The sequence below is a fragment of the Homalodisca vitripennis genome, chromosome 1 (assembly GCF_021130785.1).
Source record: "Homalodisca vitripennis isolate AUS2020 chromosome 1, UT_GWSS_2.1, whole genome shotgun sequence".
Classification (NCBI taxonomy): domain Eukaryota; kingdom Metazoa; phylum Arthropoda; class Insecta; order Hemiptera; family Cicadellidae; genus Homalodisca; species Homalodisca vitripennis.
In genome coordinates, this window is record NC_060207.1 from 143,823,288 (window position 1) to 143,850,150 (window position 26,863).

General features: G+C 35.9%; 2 protein-coding genes across 2 annotated transcripts in view; both read left to right on the forward strand.

Moving 5' to 3' along the window:
• Positions 1–6,022: 6,022 nt before the first annotated feature.
• LOC124355180 lies at positions 6,023–15,122 on the forward strand. The gene is made up of 6 exons (XM_046806185.1): positions 6,023–6,158; positions 9,578–9,666; positions 10,858–11,017; positions 12,266–12,425; positions 12,682–12,844; positions 14,556–15,122. The coding sequence occupies exons 1-6, from the start codon at positions 6,156–6,158 to the stop codon at positions 14,716–14,718; spliced, it is 738 nt and encodes a 245-aa protein (XP_046662141.1). The 5' UTR covers positions 6,023–6,155; the 3' UTR covers positions 14,719–15,122.
• Positions 15,123–18,712: 3,590 nt separating this feature from the next.
• LOC124372752 overlaps positions 18,713–26,863 on the forward strand; it is a 35,409-nt gene continuing 27,258 nt past the window's right edge. The window contains exon 1 of the mRNA XM_046831167.1: positions 18,713–18,729. The gene's annotated coding sequence lies outside the window, so the exon portion shown is untranslated. The remainder of the gene's footprint in view (positions 18,730–26,863) is intronic.

The window sequence follows — 26,863 nt, forward strand, 5'->3', positions numbered from 1 at the left end:
ATTAAATTTTCTACAAGTACCGTGAAAAAATATTTTGTGTTTATATTGTACATTTAACATAGTAAATCTGCTTCAAACCTAAATGTAACTTGTTTTTTCGGGACCAAGTTTCGCGTATTTCGTCACATATCTTAAAAATTACTGTAGCTACAGGTCTGGAAACGGTTTTATTCAATTTTTCAGTTCATTTTACATAAAGTACGCTAAATTGTACATCTTAATTAACAGCCAACAAATACCCGTAGGGCTTTCGTTGCAGCAGGGGAACTGAAATTCAGACGAAATCTTTCACCCTGTATAACTTGGTAACTAAGCATTTTCGGACCTATGTTAATTAGACCTTTTTTTCTTATTTTGATGTGAGGAATCACGCCCTGACACATGGGCACCTTTTTTCAGAACACCCTGTATAATGATTTGTTACGTTTCAGAATAGCTGTAATTCTGGTTTTAATGCTCGTGGAAAACATAAACGTGCATGACATTCCGCGATGAAAGTTTTTTCTTCTCTAACTGTTACCTCTAGGCTAATAGACTTCGGGAAATCCCACGCCGCACGCCGCCTCAATGTACTATTTGATTCTTGACGAAGGAGTCTTGTAAGGATCTAGGATAACTTCTCGTTAAGGGTTCATCAGGCTTCTTGGATGAAGTACCTTATCCAGGTATCATTTTTGAACCAGTGTGAAGAGAGTTATTTTTTTTAAATAAATTTCTTAATTGAGCTCAAAAATTCAAGTAATTCTTAAAAAATTTCTAGATCGTTCGACTGGAGAATTAACCTTGGCTTATTGCATGGCACGTAAAAAATATGTTCAAAGTCTCACTATGACCTAAAGTATATCTCAGTCATAATGGAGTGAAGTACTGACCAATAGTTCTTTATTTATATTGGGGGGAGTCAAATCTTAATCTTAGAATGTTGATTATTTCCCATCTTATCATTTCAACATTTTTGAACCATGTACAGTTTGGCATCATTTCAAACGCTTCGTTATACCATATTGCTTATTTTCTCCTATAAACAGATCGTTAATATTTGAGAAATATAATTGTTTTTGGTACGCTTTAAAATCGTCTGTGGATATACAGGGTGTACATAAAGTTATGTACACCCGTATGTAATTGTTCAATTTTAGTCAATCAATCAAATCTTTATTGCAAAGACTTGGTTTTACGTGTATAGCAAAAGTCAGTTTCTTATAACTATTTTTTTTCATTTACCCTACATAAAATCACACTCAGACACGCAATTCAGCATTCATTCATTTTCCATGCACTCGCCAATTTCCCCACATCCAGCGAGTAGTCAATCTTCTGATTGGGCGGTCTCACACTTACATGCCAAAAACTCGTTGACATCATAAAACACTTGTGAAGCCAAAGAGCGTTTTAAACGAGTTTTGAGCGCCTTGGGCGTTTTAACATGTTTGATCCAATTCGGCAGCTTGTTGATGGAATGAACACTTGCCTGTGAGGGCAGATGTTCATAAACCACCGTTCTGTGTTTACCAGTTCGGTAGCTATCTCTGTCTCTGGTTTCATACGAATGTATGTCTCGGCCACTTGTCTTGACACATTTAGACATACAAAACAGGGTTATTTCGAGAATGTAGAGACCCGGCAGAGTCAACAGTTGCAACTTTTTGAAGGATTCTCTGCAAGACTCTCTGAAATGCAAATGTGCGATTAGTCGAATCGCTTGTTTTAGCAATTTGAACTCTCTCATCAACTAGTCGTTTGCAAAAGCACCCCACAATACCAATCCTTAGCAGAGGTGGGGGTAAATCAAGCCATAAAAGCCGTCATCAGAACCTGAGTAGGGCAATATTTGGCTAGAGACCTCAAAACATAAATACCTGAGGATAGTTTATCGCAAACATGGTCAATGTGATCATTCCATGTCAACCCTCGATCAAGGTGTATTCCAAGGAATTTCGAACTGTAGACTTCTTCTAGTATGGAATCTGCTATCATGACGGCAGGGCCACACTCAGAGTCTACAGGCCGCAGAGTAAAGTTGATGACATTGGTTTTGGATGTGTTTGTTTTGAGATTGAGGCTCTTGAAGTGTTGTACACAATTGTTGATTTCAACAAAAGTGCGTTCTTCCACAAGAGATTTTGATATCCCGCTGATACAGAGAGTCGTGTCATCAGCATACTGCACAAATTTTCCGTGCAGCAGTAATGAAGCTCCAATGTCGTTGACATACATCAGAAACAAAATCGGATTGAGAATTCATCGTTCTCAGGGACCCCAGGGGGACCCCATAGCTCAATTAAACTGGTTTTGAAAGATGATCTAAAAAAAAGACAACTTGAGTTCTGTCGCTTAGAAATGATCTAAGCCACAGGTGTGGCACACCTAGGATGCCGTGAGATTCCAGTTTTTCAAGCAGAGTAGTGTGGTCAACACAGTCGAATGCTTTAGATAAGTTGATAAACACACCTAGGTATTTCGATTTTCAAACCTCTCTACAACAAAGACGACTAGATTCACAACCGCGTCAATAGTTAATTTGCCTTTCCTGAATCCAAACTGTTCTTCTGAAAGTGGGTTGTTTGTTAAAAAAAAAAAAAAAAAAAAAAAAAAAAAAAAAAAAAAAAAAAAAAACTAGCATTCTTGTACAAAAATACTTTTCAAATATTTTGCTCAAAACTGGCAAAATTTAGACAGGCCGGTAGTTATTTGTGTGTTAGGATTTGTCTTTTTGAAAATTGGGCTAACTTTGGCGGTTTTAAGTAGTGAGGGAAATACTCCTTGTTGAAAAGATAAGTTAATCAGATGTGTTAACGGTCTCAAATTTGCTTCGAGCATTTTTTAAATAGATACATTGACTTTTTTTCTGGGAGCTGCCGAATAATTCGATTGAGCTCTTCTTCAACGGCAGGTGCCAATGCCAATGAGGAAACTAGAATCTGTCTTCATGTGGAAATAACTTGAGACTGTAATGGTCGAGGATCTAGCTCACAAGCCACAGAGGTGAAAAATCTGTTAAACTCACTGTAATAGCTTTTTTAAAGTTTGGTAAGATTTTGTTATTGTCGTGATTCTCAAAAGGGCTACTAGCATCTATATCTCTTTTTCGTTTATTTGCATTGCTTTCTAAAGTAGAACTATCCATGTAATCATGATCGGGTACAATAATAGTGTGGACAGCTCTCTGCACCTCTATATTCTCTGTCTCGGCGGAGCTCAGATCCGGACCCTCCGACATGTTGGGTCAGGCCCCGTATAAAAGAGGAAAAAAGGATATCAGAAGTACGCTAATAATTTACAGTAATACAAACCACAGAGGAAACTACAGCGAAGAGCACTAGTTACTTCACCAAAGTTCGACCAGGGAAATGACTGGCTACTATAACCTAACCTCTTATTAAACGTCCAACTGAAACCAAGACTCTAACAAGAATTCTAAATTAACTCACAGTTTATCTCTCAATAACAATTATTGACTGTGAAGTTAAAAGTTAAAGTAGTGAATCACAATAATTAACACCAAAAACGAAACTAAGTTACCAAGATTAATTAACTTGACATGTGAAGTAAACATATATAATAAGAGTGAATAATTCCATGAAAGTTTTTTCCACGTGCAAAACATACATCCATAGCCCGTCAAAAGAAGTAGTCACTTCAAAAGTAGACACTTCAATGAATACTCGTGTATAATAATATAACAATATGAATATTAATATAACAACGTATTAAGTTTTTAATTAATAGATAATAGTGCATCATGAGTGATGCATGAACATTATGTTTATACATATGTGCGTTAGAAAGAAAAAGAAAACTTTGGCAATTTAATAAAACCCAAAACTCATCGGCAACGTTCGTCTGTTTAAACAACATATTGTGCATTGAAAACATTTTAGAGAAAGGAAATTTAATTGGATTAACCCAGGATAATTGTTTCTACAAAATAGTTTTTACTATTATTGAGATCATATTAAAGCGGCCAGAGCCTACGAATATAATAAAGCAATGAAAGAAATAAAAATGTTCCAAAAAACCGCTTGGAGTAACCAATTATTAATAAACACAAAACAAAGGTACCCAATAAACCCATAGATTTCAAATCTATGGGTTTATCAGGTGCTTTTTTTATTTATACAAATGAACTGTGTTAAGTATGATAAAAATGTATTGTTTGAGAGTTACATTATTTGATCTAAAGTCATTTGTCATAACTTATACTAATCGAAATCAACAAAAGTATAGCCTCGAAAAGATAGGGTTGAATCGTTTTGGCTGAAGAGTATAGAAGAAATTTTTGAAACATGCTTTTCTCCATCCATCCTTAGGAAAAACTTAATTGATACAAACACTTTTTGTAGGGTACCTATTTAATTTAATTTCTTTTCGTAAAAGATCATTAAGTAACTATCTATTACAATTTTGTATCTTTGTCAGTGATGGTAGAACGTCTCGATAGAATGATACTAAAGATTTTAAATTTGGTATATAAGTTCACAATGCTCCAGGGAAGAGCTGTATTGATTGATTAGGATCAAAAAGTTAAAGGACAACAAAGTTTTCATGGCAAAAACATCAATGAACTATGCGCCTAGTTGGTATGCAATGTACGCAGTACGGCGCATCGGTGATGTGGGCATCAGGTAGAAGGCGCTCATTATTGCACCGTAATTATTACATTTTGATTTTGTTTTGTTCGGTAAGACTATCGGTACGTTTTCTCGGGTCCTTCGATACTCTATTGTATTGGTTTATTATTATTTATGTTATTCATTTCAGTAAACATAGAATATTTAAAACAATAAATTTCTAAATTTCTCTTTTGGATTTATTAATGTTATTTCACAGTAAGTAATATGTGTGATATGGACATGTAAAATAAAAAACTCAAGCATTTGTCCAATAATAATAATATCTTATTTAATAATATTCTTATAAAAAATATGTATTATGTATATGTATTTAAATCTGTAACAAATGTTCTATAATCAATCATTCGATAGCCATCATTTTTCATGTATCGTATTTCTGTTATCGAAAGTTACTCATTGTGTGCATATAAATTTGGCTTAAGGTAAATGAAAGTTGCTCAAATCTTATTGGCAGTATTGATAAAACATTATCGTTAAAAGGTACGTCACAACACTTTCGAGTGACAAAGGTTTTCTGAGGTTTCTCGCAAAATTTTAAGTCCTGTGACGGACAGACTATGAACCAATGAGATCTTTATTTTTATAGGCGAAGTCAAGAAAAGACAATCATAAAAAATAGACATTTATACATTCCCGGGCAGACAAAAGACAAATTGTATCAGCCTACTGAGAGCTGTGCTTTAATGATGTTCAGATAAATCACATGGATGGACATTACAAATGTTGTCTATGTAGAAATGAAGTTTCACGCAAAATTTAAAGTATATAGATTAAATCTTTCTTTACGAATTGTTAGGCTGCATGATATGATTGTACTCAGTTTCTTTATATATTTATTTATTGTTGCCAGCGTGACCATAAGACCAATGTAAAATTTGTCCACTGATACTTAGCCAAATCCAATGGAGAGACATGCACCATCATCAAATTCGATGTTGCCTATATAGAAATGATGTTTCATGCAAGATTTCAAGTTTTTTGCAATTTAGTTCTCTAGATTAGTGCGGACAGGCATAAGATATGACAGTTTTTCCCTACCCCTCCAGTTATAGGCTTCGAAAATGCTCAGCCAACAAAATGTCATTATGAATATGCTTCCTACGGCTGAAAAGAAGTTGCAATGAATTTGAAATTGCAGGACATAAGTATGACAAATCATTCAGGGTGGTTGGAATGATGATCTGCCGTTAAGGATATTAAACATTCAATATTTGACACAAGGATGAGTGACAAGATCAGAAGATTTTAAGGGATGAAGAAGTCTGATTGACATCCCAGGTGCTGGTGACGAGGAAGCAAGCAGATCTCGGAGTGCCGTAAGATTATAATCTGTGACACAACGTCGCAGAAGAGTTATCGCCCTCTCGGCCGTGGCCGGGCGGAAGTCCCCCGCATATTGTCCTCTCCGTGGTCCGCGTACAACAATGTTGAAAGTGAAAACTCTCAGGTCTTATAAATATATACAAATTAGTAGCTGCACGTTGCTTCAGTTCAGTCCAGAGTCGTGCTGCCGTCGCAAGTATGGTGAGCGCCTGTACAGTTTGTTCCTTTATTAGCTATCATGATTGTATTAGTCAATTGATTTATTTGTATTGTAAAATTACACCGTGTGTGTAACTGACACATCATGCGTGTAATTTACATTCAGATGGTGAGCGATGTTTGCCTTGAGTGATTTGTAACATCGGTATGTGGTGAAATATCCAAACTAGTCACTGTTCTCACAGACTACATTTGTGTCAAATTCAATATAGACGTAAATAACATTGTTCTCTGAAGTCAGAGGTGTGTGTGTGTGTGTGTGTGTGTGTGTGTGTGTGTGTGTGTGTGTGTGTGTGTGTGTGTGTGTGTGTGTGTGTGTGTGTGTGTGTGTGTGTGTGTGTGTGTGTGTGTGTGTGTGTGTGTGTGTGTGTGTGTGTGTGTGTGTACATATACATTGTAACAACTATCACTCCATTAAGAGTGAGAATGCTCAAACATTTGTTTGACGTTGTTCATCAAAATTATGAGGCCATTATCTGCACATGCTATTCAACACAATCAAAATAAATTATAAAATTGCTTCAACCTAAAAGGAATTTAGCATTTGGAGTAAAATTCCAAACAAAGTACAAATCTGACCAATTTATGAAATGTTGAAATCTTACGTCAATTAGTTTTAAAATTGAGGCAACCAGATGGATTGAACTTAATTAAGGTATTCTCTTTTCCTTTTTTATATACATTTTTAGTTCTATGTAAACATTTACAAATATTCTACATACAGCAGATTAGTATCTTGTTTTTTATGATATTTATTTGTTAAAAGTGTTTTGTTATGTATTTAATTCTTGGTTTGGGTTCTGTTTGTTTGTTTATCTAATCTGTGTGTTTCTGATGATGGGTTTTGGGAAATCGAAAATTAAAAATTAAAAATTAAAACATGAATACTGGTTTCTTTGTTTTCTATAAACTTTTACCTACTTAGAAGAGTATATATATTAAAAGTAAATTTAAACAGGTATTCTAAATTTTAACTATAAATTTCCCGGTTATGGTTTAGCGGTAAAATTTATGTACCATTCCATATGTAGTTTACAATTTTAAGCTATGTTATTTTTTGTTATAGGACTTTAATTTAAAATTAAGTTTACTAACGACAGTATTTAAAGAATACTTTTGACGAGTGGAGCTAGTTAGTCTTAGATGTCGATATAACCCGCATTACATTTTATTTGTTGAAAACCCGTGCTTTGCTACGGAATCAAAACTTGTGTCACTTCCTTTGCTATACGACGTCTATTACTGTGTATTGTATACTGTAATAAACTTGGTAATGTATTACTGTAGTATCATAAATACGACATAAATATTTGTAAGTTTGTCGTCTTAAAACTTCCCTGTATGACATTTGTGTGCGACTGTCGCGTTGCAGAATCACTATGCTGCCAAGTGAGCTTACTCTAGAGCAAGCCATATTATATATCTGGCCCTGGGAGAAACACGAGCTCCTTCAACCAACTCCAGTCATAGAAACCATGTATTTGACTGGCAACTGTTGTCTTTGAAATTGAAACTGATAATCTGGAGAAATAATGTGAATACTTGGTATGGAGTGTGCAAGGACCATATTACATATGGATCTGCTATAATTTTCCTCCATTTTCGACTAAACATAATATTTATATTGCAACTTTGAAATAAATCACAATAAAATATATAAATTCAAACCTTGTACTGCACATATAATAATGAAACATTTAGAAAAACCTAAATATTAGAATTTCACTGTCACGCAGCAACCACGAAATTAAGGTTAGTTCTTACTATTTCTACTGGCTTCTACCCGTACCCGGTACTTCAATAACCGATTACAAAATGTACTCGTACTGATTTGGACCCATACGTTACAGGGTGCTTTTAAAATGGTACAGGTACAAGTCCAGTTACTATTACTGCTAAACTAGTCAGAGTACTTTGTACAGGGAACGACGGCAAACGTGTAAAATATCTGTATCGTGTAGTAACCTGTAGCCTACCAGGTACTTTCAGTTTACGGTAACTTATTCTCTCTGTACAGACAGGTAACCGGTACAAAGAGTTTGCAGTAGACCCGACGACGTGTCTGTTGTTACAATAGCGAGTGAGTTGCCGAGCTCTGAGCAGTTCTGTACTGTTGGCGAGAGAAAAGAAGAGACCTGGCCCGTGCCGGCGCACAGCTGTGTACTAGTGTGTTGCCGCCCGGTAATTTCAGGCGCTTCGCCCCATAGCCAACCCTGCGAATTGTTTATCCTAGCAATGGAACAGTGAAACAATAATGGAATTACGAAACAGGGCGCGGCAACATACTAGTAGTAACGCCTGCAAATTTCAGATAGGCCAGAATCCAGGTCTCTTCTTTTCTCTCGCCATCAGTACTGTGTTAGTTTGTTGTCACTACCAGGCAACACCGCCCTGAGCAGTCTGACGGTTGCTTGTTAAAACGAACAGCTACTGGTTACGGTAAATCAACATAACTTACTTAATTTAATGTGTGTTAAAAATATAACATTTGTTAGTTATTTACAAAATTGCACGCTTAACATAATGACTACGCTTCATAACGCGATAAATGCAGAATATTTTTCGACCACACGGTCCTCCTTTTATTAGTTTGGAAGTACTGCATTTAATGATTTAAAAAATCCCAGATAAGGCTCCCGGACCTCGCCCTGCGAGTGTGGTTTTCTAGATTCATGGCAAAATATTGTAAGCTGGTGTGTCAGCATATTCGTCTAAATAGATGTAGACAATATGCACATCAACTTAGTTTTTAATTATTTAACCACTTACGTGGCGAAGGTTTCGAAATTCTTTATTAGTAGTATACATCTAGAGTCTAATAGAATTCTTAGGCCAAGGTTCATGGTTTTGACCTTATAGTTTTTGAGGGAATGTGATAGGTCAGTCAGCCCATGGTATTTGATTTATACTCGTTTAAAACACTAACTTACTATATGTTGGCTGTGCATCGAACATATTAGACACTGAATCGAAATAAATAAAATTCTAGCGGCGTGGTAGGTTAATAACTGCTACAAGCTCCATATGGAGAATAGTTAAAATAAAATAATACCTTTGGCTAAAATTGTACTAACTATGATAACAAACCTTCTTAATTCTTAAGAAAATTAATATAACAATATTGTTTTGTTATTGCATAAAAAGGACTGGTCAATGTTTGAGATGGGTAAAATACAAGTTGGAAGTAGAGAGATCTCAGCGTAGCTTTTTCCCGTGGGACCCAGTACTTTGGCAAATAAATAATAATGAACAAAAATACATTTGACCTAACAAAACATTATTATCATTAAATAAAATACACTGGATTATGACAGATGAACATACCAGCGTATGTTAGATACGGTGTGATATTTAAAATATTAATTAATTATTATTATAAATGTGTATGATTTTGTTCCAAGGTGATACATCAACAGAGCTGGTTCTGTATTTGTGTCTGTATAGCTGCTACACAAGCCGCCCTGACCGATGTGTACAGCCAACTTCCCGGGTCAGTATATATCTGTACTTCTGCACTGACATGAGCGGTAAAATTATGAGAAAAGACCTCAAATAAAAACACATAATTTCCTAAGTAAAATTAACATTTTTTTAAAGTAATGTAAGCAATTTAAGTCGATTACTGTAAGCGATTACTACATTGTCAGATGATGGTAGGGGAACATTTTGAACACTTACTTTGATCACAGGTACTTAAAAATTGGTGTTTACTTGTAATACTTATTAATTTACATTGTTCAATTGTTTTAAAATTCAAATAGCTATAACTACTGAATGAATCCACCTTTTTTAAGTCCGGTTTGCGGCATTGTACTCTGCTAAGTAAGACCTTTAATTTGATACCAAACTTGACCTATGCTGCTATTTAAGAATTTTGTCTGACTCCTTGTGGACCGTCCCCCAAAGGGATTATCTGGTCGGTAATTGGGCAGATATGTGCGTTACTATCACCAGTAAGCACGTGTGAACTTTGGTATTTTTTTAAATTGTGGTTTTAAAATTAAAAAAGAGGTTCCAGACTTAATTGACACCCTGTATATAAATTAAGAATGGACACACACACGCACACGAATACTTTGTTGAGTTGATCTTTTTAGATACCCGAATTACCTTTCCACAGTGATTTAATTTCTTTAAGAACTGGTTTAACTCGTAAGAACAGGTACTGGAATGGTTGAACGTGAAAAGTAAATGTATTTCTCCAATTTCGAATTTCGCTGTAATGAAGTTTAAAAACATAAATTATACGTTATCGTTCACTATAAGTATAAAATATTTCTAAAATTTTCCAAAGTTAATAATACCTTTCTCTATGCAATAAATTTGAAATATTTGAGTTTTAAATAGACGGTGGTAGGCCTAGTGTTAATAGTACTAAACAGCCGTATAGGTTATTTCGACAACCTTGCATTTTCGAATACTCTTAAACGAAGGATTCCCAAAAGGTTTGTAGTAACGTGCAGTTGGTTGATCATAATTTCATAGTTATAGCTATTATTAGCATAATCATTTTTTCATTTTTGTGATAAAAAACATTAAATTCTTTATTTTTTCCAATTATGAGTTTCTTGAACTAGGAACGTATTTGTTCTAATTATGACTAGATTTGGTGTTTTTCACATTTTTTATCAATGTTAAATGAAAAGAGTTACACCAAATTGACCTAAGTCCTGGATTGCAGAGGTGTCCTGCCCAATCCGGTCAAGTACTTCAAGCCGAGTCCTGAGGACCGAGTGGCGATGGAGAGCCAAGTCCAGGATAACTTTGTGGCCTCTGGTAACAGCGAGAGAGCTCAGCAGCCGCGCCTCGGGTTCCCTCTGTACACCGGCACCTCCGGCAGTGTACGGTAACATCTGTATTTGTAGGAACACTATCTAGTTTGCAGCCTAATAACAAGCTTTATGGAAAAAACACAATACTTTTTTGTAAAAATCTAGGCTTGATAAAAAATGTGTTGAGATATTCACAACTATGATTCACATGCCGATTTTCACCAACCAACATCTGTCTGATCCCTAATGTGGTTTAATCATAAATCACAGTTTCCCATTACCATTAGTGGAAAGTTTCCACTGTAATTCAAATCCTCTTTGCAATACTATTTTGTTTTATTCTATTTTACATTGAATATATAGCTTTTCTTATATAAACATACATTTTTAAATATATATATTAATATTTAAAACCAGAAAGGAAATTTACATTTATTTTGATGTTACAATCTAAAAGAAAAATCTTCATTGCATGACTATTATTAATGTAATGTTTTAAGTTGTAGTTAATACTGCATGCCGTAATTTTCTTTAAGAGCTAATATTTTGTAAAGTAATGTATTTTTGTGTTTACAAATGTAATACAGAAACCAGTATAGGCTCTAATTAAAAATCCATATATAACATGCAGCAGTACACGTTCAAAATATTTTATCAAGCAAATTTTCATGGTAGTTATGGCTTACATAATGTTTGAGATTCAACATTTGTGTGATCAAAATTATTAAATTTTCAATTTGCACCAATTCTGAGTTTTATAAATTTACAACCATTTTGCAACCATATACAACAAACAATAAATATTAAATACAATAACAATCATGGGAAATACATTAAGTGAAAAAGGCAGACATTACAAACATGTTAACAATAAAAATCATTAATAAAAGAAATGAATAGATTGTGTGTGTGTGTGTATATATATATATATATATATATATATATATATATATATATATATATATATTCTATTCTAGTTATAGATGTTTAAATCTTAATGTAGATAGGTGCCTGTAAATAAAAATACATCATAGCTGAAATTATAATCGAGGTTAATACTTAAGGGACCTCTCGTTTAAATTTTACTCTTATTCGTTAAAAAAACTCTTCTAAAAATCAAATAACTCTCTAACAAACTGGACAACCTTAATGCACAACCAATCAAATACGATATGATGATACTTAAACAATATTCTAATCTTAACTTTTTCTTTTTATTCTTATAGTATTAAATTTTACAGGAATATTGTTTATTCATATATGTATTTATCATACGTAACCATCAGAATGTTCTTGCAATACGTTTATCGCTTTCAGGGCTACTCTACAACAAGCCCGGGCGTGTACAGTCCCATCAAGTTGGACTTGGGTGGCGTACTTCTGGGAACAGTACTGGGCCTGGGAGTAGTTCTGCTGGTACCCAAACTCCTTCACATATTCTCCTACTCGGGCAGTCCATACAGTCACTACGGCAGAAGTAAGACACGGAGTTACTGTACATACCTATTACTTCTATTGCGTATTCAGATTGTAAGTTATTTATTACACGTGCACTAAATATGCAGTTTCTCAACACTGCATCGTAGAAGAGAAATAATCTTAAAATTTAAAATTGAAGTTTAGATAGCCTTCGACTTCGTAAAATTGTTTAGACAAAAATAAATCCAAGGACGAATTTAATACATTTTTCAATGATGGATTATAAGCTTGTTGAAGATTTCCATGTGCCTCAGATGATGACGTCACGTCTGGTCTGACGGAAATGATCTCTCGAGTGGACAATGCCTTAGCCGAACATAACATCAATTCCACCGTGTGTCTAGAACGGGTCCTATGCTCCTTCATGCAGCCCTCCTCAGGCTCTTCCTCCTCCAACATATTCTCTTCTGCTACCAGGTGAGTGTACTTGTTATAGTTACCAGAAAGGTCATAGGCTATACTCGGTTGGACGAATACTACATTATCTCCATCGTATGTGTTCAACGCGTTCATCTCTGTTTTTCCTTTCTCGGACACTTTCCCCTCACATCTTCAGCTACCAATGTCCAGTGCCGCATTTCCCTATAGGCCCACTAGGCCCAGGCCTAGGGCGCAAAATTTTAGGGGGCGCATAAATTTTATAGTACACAAAAGAAAAAAGTTGCGGCGGTGGGTGGTGTTGGCGCTCGGCGGGGCGGGTGGCCAAGGTCAACTAGGTCCGGGGTGCGACGTTACGTTGACTCATTCATTGGTTCATTGCTTTTATTTATTCAAAACACTCCTATATATATATATATATATATATATATATATATATATATATATATATATATATATATATATATATATATATATATATATATATATATACTATTGTAATTATCTTTCATCAAAATTACGTAATTAAGAAATTTACTGGATTTCTACGTCAGTGTAATCAGAGTCCTCTGGGAGGGGCGCTCTTTGGTCTGTAGGCCTAGGGGCGCCGAATTTGTAAATGCGGCCCTGCCAATGTCTAGTGTGTAACCGAGAATATTAGACAGCTTATTGTAGGATATAATAATTAGAAGTGAGCCTAATGCATGTTCTGCTACTTCACCCTCCAACATTAACTCTTACTCAGCCAAAATGTCTCATTTAATCTTATATTAATAACCGTTATCGTATCATCGAACAGCGCTTTACTGTCGTAATACATATATTTTCTTTTAACAGGTAATATATAGGTAGTTTTTACTACAGAGGCTATTGCAATTATCCTCATGGTAGCATTTATCAGACATATCTGCACAGCATGAACTCCCGGAGTCATAGACGTATAATTGTACTCAGTTTGTATAAAAATTTATCTATAGGCTACTGCGATTTTTCTATGCCATCATGGTCACCCATAAGACATATATAAATATTTATTATATAATTCTCACTGCGGTACTGAATGCATAAACATTACATTATTTACGATGAACGCGTTTTTGACTGCTGATAGTCGTCCTCGGTTCGCGGAGTGGTGAGGACTCACAACTCCGTTATTTATAACTTAAATGGAGAAAAAGTTTCTCTCTTCTTAAGTGTTCTGGATTGGTTGTATCTTTTCCTAAACCTTATTGTTATGGTTTTTTAAATCTAACTGTTTTTTGAGATACTGACTATATGTCAGTCAGTATATCAATAGATTACAAATATTTTTGTTGAAAAAGTATCTACCTACTTTTTTCCAACTGGGCCTGAAGGACTATTTTAATATGTCAGATAGTAACACATGTAGCCAACAATCTGTCAGAAAAAGATTTTATTATGTATACTTAATATTAATATTATGTTTATTTTAAATTTTGCATTCAACTTCATTGATGCGTAGTCAAGAATGAGTGCTATGGTGGCGCATGTCCATTCTGGGGATTTGTATGAGAGTCATTGAAGTCTTTCGCTCAGTAGGCTGCCACTGACGGGGAATCAGTTTATTTACCTTCTGGATAATGTGAATATGTTTTCTGTATGGTTGTACGTGTGTTATTTGTCCTTAGGACGTCTCGAGAATGGAATGAGCTATAGACTTGCAATGTCAGCGAAGTCATTATCATACACGTATTCTAGAACAAGGCCAATTATCTTCTGACTGTTACAGGAACCCGCTGATAAGTTTTCTGCTGGAGGGATCTCGTCTGGAGAAGGCGGTGAAAATTGGCAACAGTGGACATAATTGTGCCGAGGTATTCTCTCAGTGTCCTTTTGACCAGGACAGCGTCGCATCAGCTTTCAAGTCCATCACATCTTCTCTGCAGACATAACACAACCAATATGCTCTACGTTTACATACGAATAAAGTAAAGAGCAAAGAAATTAAAGTTTCAAAAAGTACAATTTGATGTAATAGAAACAAAAGAAACGTTATGCTAAAATGTATTGTTCCATTGTAGAAGGTTGAAGAATTTTCTTAAAAAAGGTTTTCTTTAAATCTGCACTAAATGTTCTTTAAAACATAAAACTAGTTCTGTTCGTTATGGAGAGATCTTATGGAGAGTAAATTTATCTTTCTTGTTCATCTTCCTCAAAGATTTGAGTTCAGCATAGCGTTATTGTAAGTTAAGATGATCTCTTTTAATGCACACAAGTTATTTGCAATTATTATCTCCTTTTTACGTAAACTTAAGAAAAGTGGCTTGTAAAATTAAATAAACGTTTTCTAAACTGGTGTTACTGTTATTCTTAATAACCAAGTCTTAACTATTAACTGCGTCCTATAACATTAAAAAATTTTCTTTGGCAACATAGTAGCTACTGCACACAAGTCCACCCTTGCCCAGAAGTTCATACTTTTAATAATATAATTCTTCTCGGCAGTTCCTAGTTGTGTTATTAAGTGTCTGCATTCATATTTTTGAATGTATTTGGAATGTTATAAATGGAAAAATATATTCTACAACATCACAAAAATGATGAAATGCTATATTTATACTATGCAACATGTGATATCTTAATAAGTAGACCTCCCGCGCGTTGAGCGCTAACATGGGCTCTTATGGAGTTATTTTAACACGGGCTCTTATGGCGATATTTTAGCATTGTCTCTTATGGGAGATACATTTCGGTGTTTCCTAACCACAGACTTCCTGTTTCCGGCGACTTATCTCAACCTAGACTTCCTGTTTGTCACACACCTCTGACTTTCCGTACTGCTTAACCACCCGTCCACAGGTCCCGTGTCGACGCCTATTGACACTCACCTTTTTGAGTACCTGAGAGTCTTAACACCCGCACCCGCGTATCTGATGGCTCCTACCGGAGTCCGACACTATCCTACTACCCCCGTACTCGGAGCCTGGCGTAACGCCTATACCCGGATTTTGACCGCCTAACCTTTACCGGCCATGCACGACATATTCCGTCACCCATCTTTTCGAGTACCGGAGTGTATGAAAAACTGCACCCACATTTCTAACGGCCCCTGCCCAAACATTTCAAATGCCTCCAATACTTAGGGCTCTTAACCACATATATTGCCCACACTGTTATTTATAACACTCCACTCCAGGACCTAGCCGCCCATCTATACCCCCCGTCTCTTACAGACCCACACCTGAACAGTCCCTCACAGGGTTCCAACTTATACCCAAATCGGTACTCTGACCGCCTACCTCTTATCCTGAATGTCGACATACAAAATTTTAACCGTGTGCTTTCACCCTGCCGAGACCCTACACCTTTCGATTGCCTCCAGTACTCCTAGCCGAGCGTATCGCTCTTACCCGAATTTTGACCAATTTACAGTCCAATTTACCACATAAGCCTGCAATCGCCCGTCTCCTGGACCTGCACCTGCATTTCTAATGGTCGCTACAGAAATCTCACACTACCCTATTACCTCTCATACCTTGGCTCTTAACCACGGATATTGCACATACTACGATTTCTAACTCCCCGACCTTTACATGTGTATACGCCTACAGCCTCCCACCTCTCTCGTGTACCCAAGCGTCTTCGGCCCTCATCCGCACCCTGCCAGGGCCCCATACTTTCCACTCCTAGTCAGGCGTAACGCCTATACCCAGATTTTTACCATTTTACCGACCAATGTATCGAGTAGGACTACAATCGTCCGTCTCCTGACCATGCTAAGACCTACGTTACTAACGGATCCTGTAGAGGCTTCACACTTTCCTATTGTCTCCCATACCTCGGCTCTTAACCACGGATATTGCACATACTAAGATTTCTAACTCCCCGACCTTTACGCGTGTATACGCCTATAGCCTCCCACCTCTCTCGTGTACCCAAGCGTCTTCGGCCCTCATCTGCACCCTGCTGAGGCCCCACACTTTCCACTCCTAGTCAGGCATAAAGCCTATACCCAGATTTTGATCATCTACATTTTACCGACCAATGTACCACATAGGCCTGCAATAGCCCGTCTCCTGGACATGCTAAGACCTACTTTTCTAACGGATCCTGCAGAGGCTTCACACTTTCCTATTGTCTCCCATACCTCGGCTCTTAACTACGGATATTGCACATACTATGATTTCTAACTCCCCGACCTTTACGCGTGTATGCGCCTATAGCCTCCCATCTCTCTCGTGTACCCTAGCGTCTTCAGGCTCTCACCCTCACACTGACGGGACAACACTTTCCAATTGCCTCCCGTACTCCTACCCAGAGGTATCACCCATACCCAATTTAGACCACCTACACATTACCGACTAGTATCCACAAAGTCCAACAGGCATCCATATAATATGTCGTACACCACGTCTCTTAGCCCTTACACATACTCCACGACTCCACACTCTAAAGTGTTTACTACGCGTAGCGTCACATTCGAAAATTGTCTTCCCACCATTAATACCCTGTACTGGTTCCCACACATATAGTTAACACCTTTACCGTATTAATCTCCATATACGAGTATTTACCGAGCATATCGCACAATCTTAGTTAGCCTTACCTTCGTAGGGTTCAAACTTGCATTTCGTTCAATTTCTAACATACTGAGGTCCCCATTATAAAACACCAGGCCTAACACGGCACTCTAATTTTACTGACAAATATTCATACATTACCTGAAAGTGTAATGCAAATATTTACCGAGTACTTTCCCAACAGGATATTCTCATCCCGAGGTCCTAGTCTCAAGCTAACAGCTTATAACACGAGGCGTACCTTCTGAGCGACTACTATTTGCCGATCAATGCCCGTGCATATGTTTCAATACCTGGACACCTAATGTCTACGAAGTACTTCATATACTCTTATCCCACGCAACCCATCACGGGACCCTAATTTCTGTTACCTTTCACTTGGATGTCTATCACTTCATTCCGGGACCCAACTCTCAAGCAGACTTAAACGGTAATTAAAAGAACCGTATTTCATTATTAACAAAGCACCATACATTTATTTCAACTACTGCTTAGACATTTAGTTTCCATATTAATCAAGTATTTTGTTTTCACTTAACCCACGCCTCCCTTTACGGCACTCCAACTTTTTACCACATTAAATACACCATCACTTTCTAACGGCCAGGCTCTCATTTTCATAATATCAAGCGAGCGTAGCTTAATACGGAGTACCATCCCATACAATTTAAGCTTTACCGTGTGTAATTATATATGTCGCTTATACTTGGACATCTAAAGACCCATCATACCTCACTCTGGTTTCCTAGCTGTTCCCTTACTTTAATTTATTTATAAAGAGACGCATACAGAGGTATTAGTCCAATCGTCTCGAGACCGCGTTATACTAATGTTTATATTATAATCTATACTAGCACTTTATGAAATCTCGACCATTACCCATTGCACCGGCTCATGACACTGCTCGTAACGGACAGTTTGCGGTTTGCGGTTACCTGCATCCTCGGACTCTGATAATTCATTCTCTACAACTAATAACTATTATAACATCTTCAGTACAGCACGGGATATCTGCCATCCTGAATACAGTGGGAATAATACATAGGTACTGCATTCGGTGTGTAATAAGTTTTAATTTTTCTCCCGAGTGTGATGTAAAGAGCTTTAACTTATTTATAGTCTATTTTCAAAAACGTATACCGCTTCGTATACTTTGAATTTAGTTAATCATACCGGACGCAATGATTGAGGTTTGCGGTTACATGTAAAAACCCAGACGAGTAACGGTACAGCTGCAACCGCAATTTTAAGAGACCTCATTGGTCGGAATAAACGCGTCTCTGATTGGTCTAAAATAGCCGCCAAGCACTCTGATTGGTCGGTGTTCTACACAGTCGGCAGAGATTTCCCCGTCTCGTCAGTCTGGAGGTGGACGTCAAAGAGGTAAGACCTATGTCGCTCTGTTCCTTGATATTGCACAACATAATATCGATATCAAGACAAGAAAACCTCGCTAATTACTAATATAAAATAAATAAAACATTGCTTACCTACCTAGTTACCCAGATATTATTTTTTAATATATTACTGTTGCAATGGAATCTCAGCCTATTGAAGTGGTCCCAGAGCTCTCATTGGACGGCTCCCTATAATAGCGGCAACATTCTTCTCTCTCGTTAGTTTTTCAGTGGACGTCAAAGAGGCAGGACGTGTGTTGAGTGCTCTGCTCAGTGTTATCGAGTGGTTGAATTTTAAATGCTATATTGACGCTTTCTTAGAGTGAGTCAGCGGTGTTAGTGTGTTTTATATTTATTAAGTGCTTTTTTACTATCATAGTAATTTTATAAAAGTAAATTAGCTTATAGGAGTTTTATTACATTTTCAATTTATTAAGTGCTTGTACTTTATTTAGCGATCACATACATTAAACTCCTTTACACTGTGTGTGTTTTTAAAGTGTTTATAATATTGCTTCTTTAAATCTAATACAGTGTTATTGTGTTTTTCTGAAAGTGAACAAGTTGATTCGTTGTGTTACTGTGTTTGTATCGTAGTGACAAACCCAACATAGATTTCGTTCATTTATTTGTGTGTCGTATTTATAATCAAGTTTTGTGTAATTTATTTCGGTTATTACATCATACCACAGTGCACTGTAAAAAAAGTTTACTGCGCATGCGCAGCTCCTACACTTATTTAAGCGCGTAACGTTGTCATTCTTGTCATTCTTAGACGTGACGTTGAACAGTCAACACCTATTCCAAAAGCTTGTATCAAAGCTGCTTGCTGTATTATTTTAGAGCTAATTACATACAACATGGATCCCGTAAAAGTTTTGCATACCGGTGAAACCTACTGTAGAAGGTTTAGAACATATGGGTCAGAAACAGTTTTCAAGTTTAACCCAGTACCCAAAGGAGTGTCCGAACTTGATTGGATTAAAAAGGGTTTTGGGAGTATTGTCGAAAAGGCGAAAGCCGGTACTACCGAATATGACTACCTAGGCTTCACTTTAGATTCTCTGAATTTTAAAACCAAAGATTCCGGATATATCGCTTATAGACCTGCAAATCAAGTTCACGGGGATATAATTTGGGATATATTTGGGAAACTTATCCAAAGTAATACGGATTCGATTAAGTCCATGGACACATTTAGAGTTAAGTGCACCCGCACCAATATTCCAGTAGGCAGTGGTGGCCCCAGAAGACCGGGTTTTTATAATAACTTTGAAGAAGAATGTAAAATAAGAATATCACTGTGTTCATCCTAGGACAATAGGAATGTCCATGTACAATTTCAGAGCAATCGGTTGAATAGTTCATACATCGAAACAAAACAAAAAAACAAAGGCACTCTCACATGTAGGATTACAAATTTATTTATAATTATTAAGCAATTCATAAAAATATAATATGCTTATCTTGTTCTTAAAGTAACGCAATTATATAGTGAGCAATCGTGTATTTCTCCACTATATTTTTATATTTTCCTATTTAATTCAGAAAACCTTCCTCTGGTGCGCTTCAGGTCATCACTGGCGTGTCCGCTCTCTTCAATTTGTGTAGTAGCATTAAAGGGAACCTTTAATTTATAATTTTATATTTAAAAGTTGTCTGTACTGTTGGTTATGTTGGATTTCGCTCTATAAAAATATGCAATAAACCTTATGCTTATACGGTTTATTTACTTTTATTTTAGAAATCGTGATATCCCTTCTTAAAGGTATAAATAATTCCTATAAGGATATTATTATTGCTGCAGGCTCTTATATTCTCCTAGTATAAGAGAATTGTTTTTTTAACGCTCTTTTACTATGAAAGACTTGTACATACTATGAGAAAACTCAAACACTGTTGGATGTATAAGAATTCTACCATTAATAAATAGCTTAATCCTTATAAAACATCTAGCCTAACTATCTTCCCAATTGAGGACTTAATAATATTAGATTTACCATTTTATTTCTTCGAGACCATACTTTAGATCGCCTCGTAATAGTTAAAACCAGTGGCGTAACCAGGAAAATATTTGAGGGAGGGGGGTCTAATATTTGAGAGGTTTATAAAGGCCTATTCGGAAAATTTAGAAATTATTGTTTTTAAAAGTGCACTTTCGGGCTGTGTGTTTGAAAAATTACCTGTTCGAATAAATCACGCAGCTGAGTAATCATATAAAACAAAAATAAAAATGGTGTCAAAATATTTGAGATGTGTTTTTTTTTAGCAAACCAGTTAAAGAAATGTTCCTTAGTAACCATATAAAAATAAAACATATTTTAAACGTAAGTTTGAAAATAACTCTTATTTATTTTTAAATGTAAAACAATAAAATTACTCTATAACGTGATATACAGCTCATTGCCTTTGCCAAGTCTTTATAAAATAAATATAAATTGTACGTTATAACAATATGTTAGAATTTATTCTCTAGTTTCCATGTGTATTGCAGAACATGGCGGTAGGATTACGGAATAAGGTAGGAATACGCTAGACCATGTGTTGCTTAGCAGGCTTCGCTGAAGTTCCATGCAAAATTTGGAAGTAAATAACTCATTTCATTCCATCTTGGAAATAAACAAAGAAACGGAGCTTCATAAGAACTTTTAAGTCTATAGCATATTTTGTTCTCGAGATAAAGATATACAGATAAACAGACAAACAGAATAAAGGTTTTGCCAGCCCACTGAGTGACACAATATACAATATTCCAAGTCTATAGCTCAAATCGTTCTTTAGATAACCTACTCTTAAAATATTACCGCTGAGGCATGACAGATCAATGAAAATAAAGAAACCGTTTCTGACGTCTTCTTTCCTATCTTGTGTGTGTTTATCAGATCTTTACACGGAGACATTCGAAAGAAGTTTTGGCATTGGGGCAGTTTTTTTTCTTTCTCACTACATCCACAACAGTACCGCTATATAACGTAGCTATATAATTACCTGAAATATTAGTAACGCTATATAACAAAAAAATAATTCTCAATGCCTGTCTGTACGTATGTGAGTACCATAATGGATACTATCTGATATCTAGAGTGTAACCGCTCAAGTGCTTGGGAAATGAACACAGGAAATAACTTTTATTCGTTATCACTACATACTTAAGAAAAATATTAGGTATTGGGTTAATACCTCTTTATAATTGAATATCTTGATTTGCTTTCTTTACACTGTTTTTACACTAATGAATTACAACAAAAACTACGATATGAAATCATAAATTCAGGCAAAAGGACAGAAGGAATGAAAGCACAAGATTTAAAATTGCATGGAAGATTGTTGTAAAATCCCCTTGCTTGAAGACTATTGCTTTTCAATACAAGAATATTAAATTATGAGATAAAAAACAGCAAAAAACTTCGGAGAGCTGAACTGGAAACCTGTGTTAGGACGAGAATCATATATTTACATATTATCAACCTACATAAATTGGTACTAAAAAACATTGATTCTCATACAAATAAGTTTTCTTTAACAAGATGTCAGCAATCTGTAATAATATATTTATGCGTGGTTATTTTTAATTAGGGATTCTTTCCATGGCATTTTATCGATTATAATACGTGTAGTTAACATCTTCACTGTGGCTCTGTACTGAGTGATCTTTAAATAGTCTAACATCACAAGCAGAGAAAACCTAAGATTCTCTTAGTACATCAGCATGAACTATTCTAATTTTATGCTTTAAGAAAATTATTATTTTTAAGTTAGCTAAATCATAAAACAAACTGACAACAGCGTTGCAATTATTTCGTAACAGTTCGCAATCAATATTTAGATGTGTCATGTCTGCCACTCTTAGTACTATTATTGGTACTTTACATTATAATATCAACTCAATACGATGCAATATTTTCTTTACACCCGGAGATACTGCGCTTCGATACAAAATAGCCTGACCCCTCAAGAAGGAGTATTCCTGAAGTTATGTTCACTGCATAGCGACAATTACAATGTATTTTACTAAGGAAATCGTTTACCGGAAGTAGAAGTTAGAGATTTGAAGATGGATAAAGAACCAGATAAGGAAAGGAAGTGAGCGTGAAGAGTAGGTATGATTTAATTATCATCTCCAACAATGCCATAATCTTTACCCATTGTGTTTCAGAGCCAGGCGAAACTCGGCTTTCTGAATGTTATTGTTAGTTCCCTGCCATCACCCAATAAATTTCATGGCTGATTGTAACAAATGGTTTAGAATGATAGTAAGTAACAATTTATATGTCAGTATTGTTGCTCTATACACGAATAGAATTTTATATGACACCTTGCTAGTCTTGGCCTCATTGCTTTGATTTCTACAATACACATGTGATTTTAGATAAAACTACTCTCAAAACACTTATCGTTTCTTGATAGCTGTAGGGTGGTGGAGATATCTCGTCCTTAGGGATGTTTTGTATGAATGACCTGAAACATTAACCCGGGCCTAACTATTGTACAACGAAATGGTAGGCGCAGATAATAATTATTGCGTAGTTCTTTTGAAAATTGTGTTTAAAACACATGTTTAAAAACACATTTTGAATTGCTGTGGTACAACCGTTATGTTGCCGTATATTATAGTAATTTTTAAAGATTTCGGCAGTGATTCGGATAAATAAAATCTTAGAATATTGTATCCCTAAGAATAATCACGCAGTTGTGCTATTGTACAATAAATTGCATTTTATTATTATAAAGGGAAAGTTTGTGAAGATGTTTGGGTATCTCGATGGATACATCACACAAAACCTAGTGGACGGATTTGAACATATGGCGTGTACATTACGTAAATATAGGAATCAAACGTGGCCATATTTCTATTTTACTCAGAAATACTTTTATAAGTAATTTAAAGACAATTTATTTACTATAAATACATGCAATATTTTAGTACAATCAAACTTTTATCATTGATTGTAGCAGAGAAAAATTCAAACCAATTAATTAGTTTATCCTGGATTTTAGAATATTTAGAATGTAGCCTATACATGTAAGGTAGTAAACATTGATTTTCTTAGACATTGTGAAACGGCTTATTTACAGTAGCTGAAGGATCGAAAACAAGGATGATAAATCGTATTTCAGTAATCTGTCCGAAGATGTAAAACCTATTGCAATTAAGTCTTGTCGCTACTCTGAAGGAGGCAGCAAGTTCATAAAAAATGAGGTTAAAAGACTGCTCTCGGAAGGATTGAGCCCAGTAGGTAGCCGTGGTGAGTTGCCATCAATATGGTCTCATATTGAATCATTTGTATCAAACATTGCTCAGTGCGAAGTATTTAGTACAATTGATGTAAAGGAAGCATATCATCAAATTCCAATCCTAAGAAAGAAAGAAAGAATCCAAATAAAGAACGTCGATTTATGGCATTCGAACCTAACGGAAAACTTTACCAGTACACTCGTATTCCTTTTGGCGTTACAAATGGCGTAGCTTGTTTTCAAAGAACCCTTAATCAGATTATATAAACAGAAAATCTGTAAGACACGAGGAAAATATGGATGATGTTATGATGATATGATGTATCAGACTGAACATGATCGCAATATTTCCAGATTCATGGAAGCAATCGAGAAATAAAATCTCAATATAAATAATGTGTGGGAATCAAGGCTATGCGCCCTGATCCAAATCGATTGAAGCCTCTTTTAGAATTCCCTGGCCCAAACGATAATGCAAGTCTTAAACGACCTCTTAGTATGCTTTCTTACTATGCCAAGAAGATACCAAAATTCCCTGAGAAGATTCGGTTCCTCATTAACGTATATTAATTCCCATTAAACAGTAAAGAAAGACCTTGCCTTCAAGACTTTAAAAGAAGAAATAGCAGGCTCCAGTATGACTGCAGTTGATGAGACTATGCCTTTCACTGTCGAGACAGATGCCTCTGATTACCGTATAGCAGCCACGCTATCACAGGCTGGCAGACCTGTATGTTTCTTCTCAAGAACCCTTACTAAATGTGAACACCTGCCAGCAATTGAAAAGGAAGCTCTTACAATATTAAATTCTCTTCAAAGTGGAGACATTTTCTGATTTGAACGGTGGTTCACACTGTCTACAGATCAAAAGTCGATTTCCTACATGTTCAACCAAAAGCATAATGGCAAAGTAAAGAATAACAGATAGCACCATACCTTATGATATTGTCTACCGATCTGGTAAAGAAAATGTTGTGGCAAAGTAAACTCTTTTTATAGTGTTTCTTTTTTTCTGTCAACTAGGGAATCTGAAAAACTTATTGTAACTTTCCTCAAACAAGGATATCGAGTAGCCAAGAATTGAATAATAATCAGCGAGAGGAGACCCCTATTGATAGTACCGTAATCCATCTTGAAAATGACAATCCCTCTCCTGTAACGATTCCACAGTCAACACATCGCCTAGAGCAGTCAATAGTCGTTGCTCCTCCAGAGTAAGTAGAGTCGCTACACATCTCAGAGACTGTGTTTAAATGAAGAAGGGGTGACTTTAATGTTATCTTTACTTCTCAATATTTATATCTACTTGTTTGCTTTATAAAAATCTATTTATCTAAATGTAGCTTTGTTTTAAGTTTAATAAACCCATTTCAGTTTGGTTCAAATTTTAATATATTTCATGAGGCAGAGCTATGTAGGCTGATCTAATTAATGTCTTCAGGTAGATGCTACACAAAGTTTTCTTCCGCCAACTGTTTTAGTCCTTGAGGTGTCTGCAGTTCTCACTTTAGTCTAATCTTTTTGGATCATATACCTAATAACACTCGCATAATCGTCTAATATGTACAGTGTAGACATCTTTAATAGTCGACACCTTTCCATAAGGAAATTTATCGTAAGACTTCTTGAAGTTCAAGTAGAGTTTGTGCCACCTAGGGACTCGTCTACCAAAAGGATGGGATGCTGTTAGGATAAGGATAACCACAGTCATTATTTTACAAGTCGTATTCACCTCCAAGAAAACCTCACACAACATAAAAGGCATAAGGAAATTTCCCGTGGTATCTGCTTGTTTAATAGTATGATTAATATAAATCGAAATCAGTGTAGTCTGGCGACCACATACTTTCTCCAGATGATACTAACTCACTAAAATAGGCTCGTTAATTACTTAAACGGGTTTTGGTAATATCGTTACAATACTATTCCACGATCAATTAGACTACAATGATACAAAAACAGAAATATAAACAGTCTTGTAATTTCTAATTTCTACCTAATCACACTCGCCACGGTAAAAAGATAGCATTTTGAAGGTCAATGTCGAAATGTTATTGTTCTTTTGTTTTAACACTATTGTTATTTCTTTACGGTTTTTGACGTTTCAACGACCGGACCGGAGTCAAGTTCAATGTAAAGCCGCGCAATTCCATTGAGAACACCACTTGGAGACGCTGTTTTCTATCGTTTCCTGTCGGACGTGGCGAGTAATTGCGCTAATCCTAGTAGAACGGTTAGAAAAGAAAACAGAATTGACCTCCAGAGGAATAGGTAGGAACAATGGCGTTGCGTAGGCAGCTGAGGATTCCGCAGTATTGAGGGATCGATTACTTGAATAAACAAAACAGTGATGCAACTTTCCCCGGAAAAGCGGTGAATAGAAGGACGGTCCCGGGAAAGTGTGACGGCATGAGTTGCGACGGCGGCGGGTGTGAGGCAGACGCTCTCAGACATGTGGTACCTACTGGTAGTCGCGGTGCTTGTAGGATGCGCTCTCGCAGACTCACAGGAGGATCATATCGTCACGTACGAAGAGTAAGTCGGAGTTCACTGTACGATACACATTTCAGTCTGCACATGTCAATATCATGCAATACAAAACTATAAAATACTTCACACGTTTAAATATAAAATATTGCACATTCTAGGTTGCAACTAGGCCTATTCAAAAGTCCACTAGACCACTTTGTGATTCGCTACAGTTAAAATCTGTACAAACTACATAGTATAAAAGAACATCTTGTGGCTTATTTGAGTAAAATATCCATTTAAATTTTTTTTTTTTCATTTCTAGTTGATGTTATTTTCTAAATACTCTTGGATATTTTACAAACATAACCAGTACCCAACTGAAAACCCATTTGATATTCTTTTTATGTAAACAA

Excerpts from the sequence above, each read along its gene's own strand:
- LOC124355180 (XM_046806185.1), top strand. Across the intron at positions 11,018-12,265 it reads ACACCGGCACCTCCGGCAGT|GGCTACTCTACAACAAGCCC; the intron begins GTACGGTAACAT and ends TATCGCTTTCAG. Across the intron at positions 12,426-12,681 it reads ATACAGTCACTACGGCAGAA|ATGATGACGTCACGTCTGGT; the intron begins GTAAGACACGGA and ends CATGTGCCTCAG.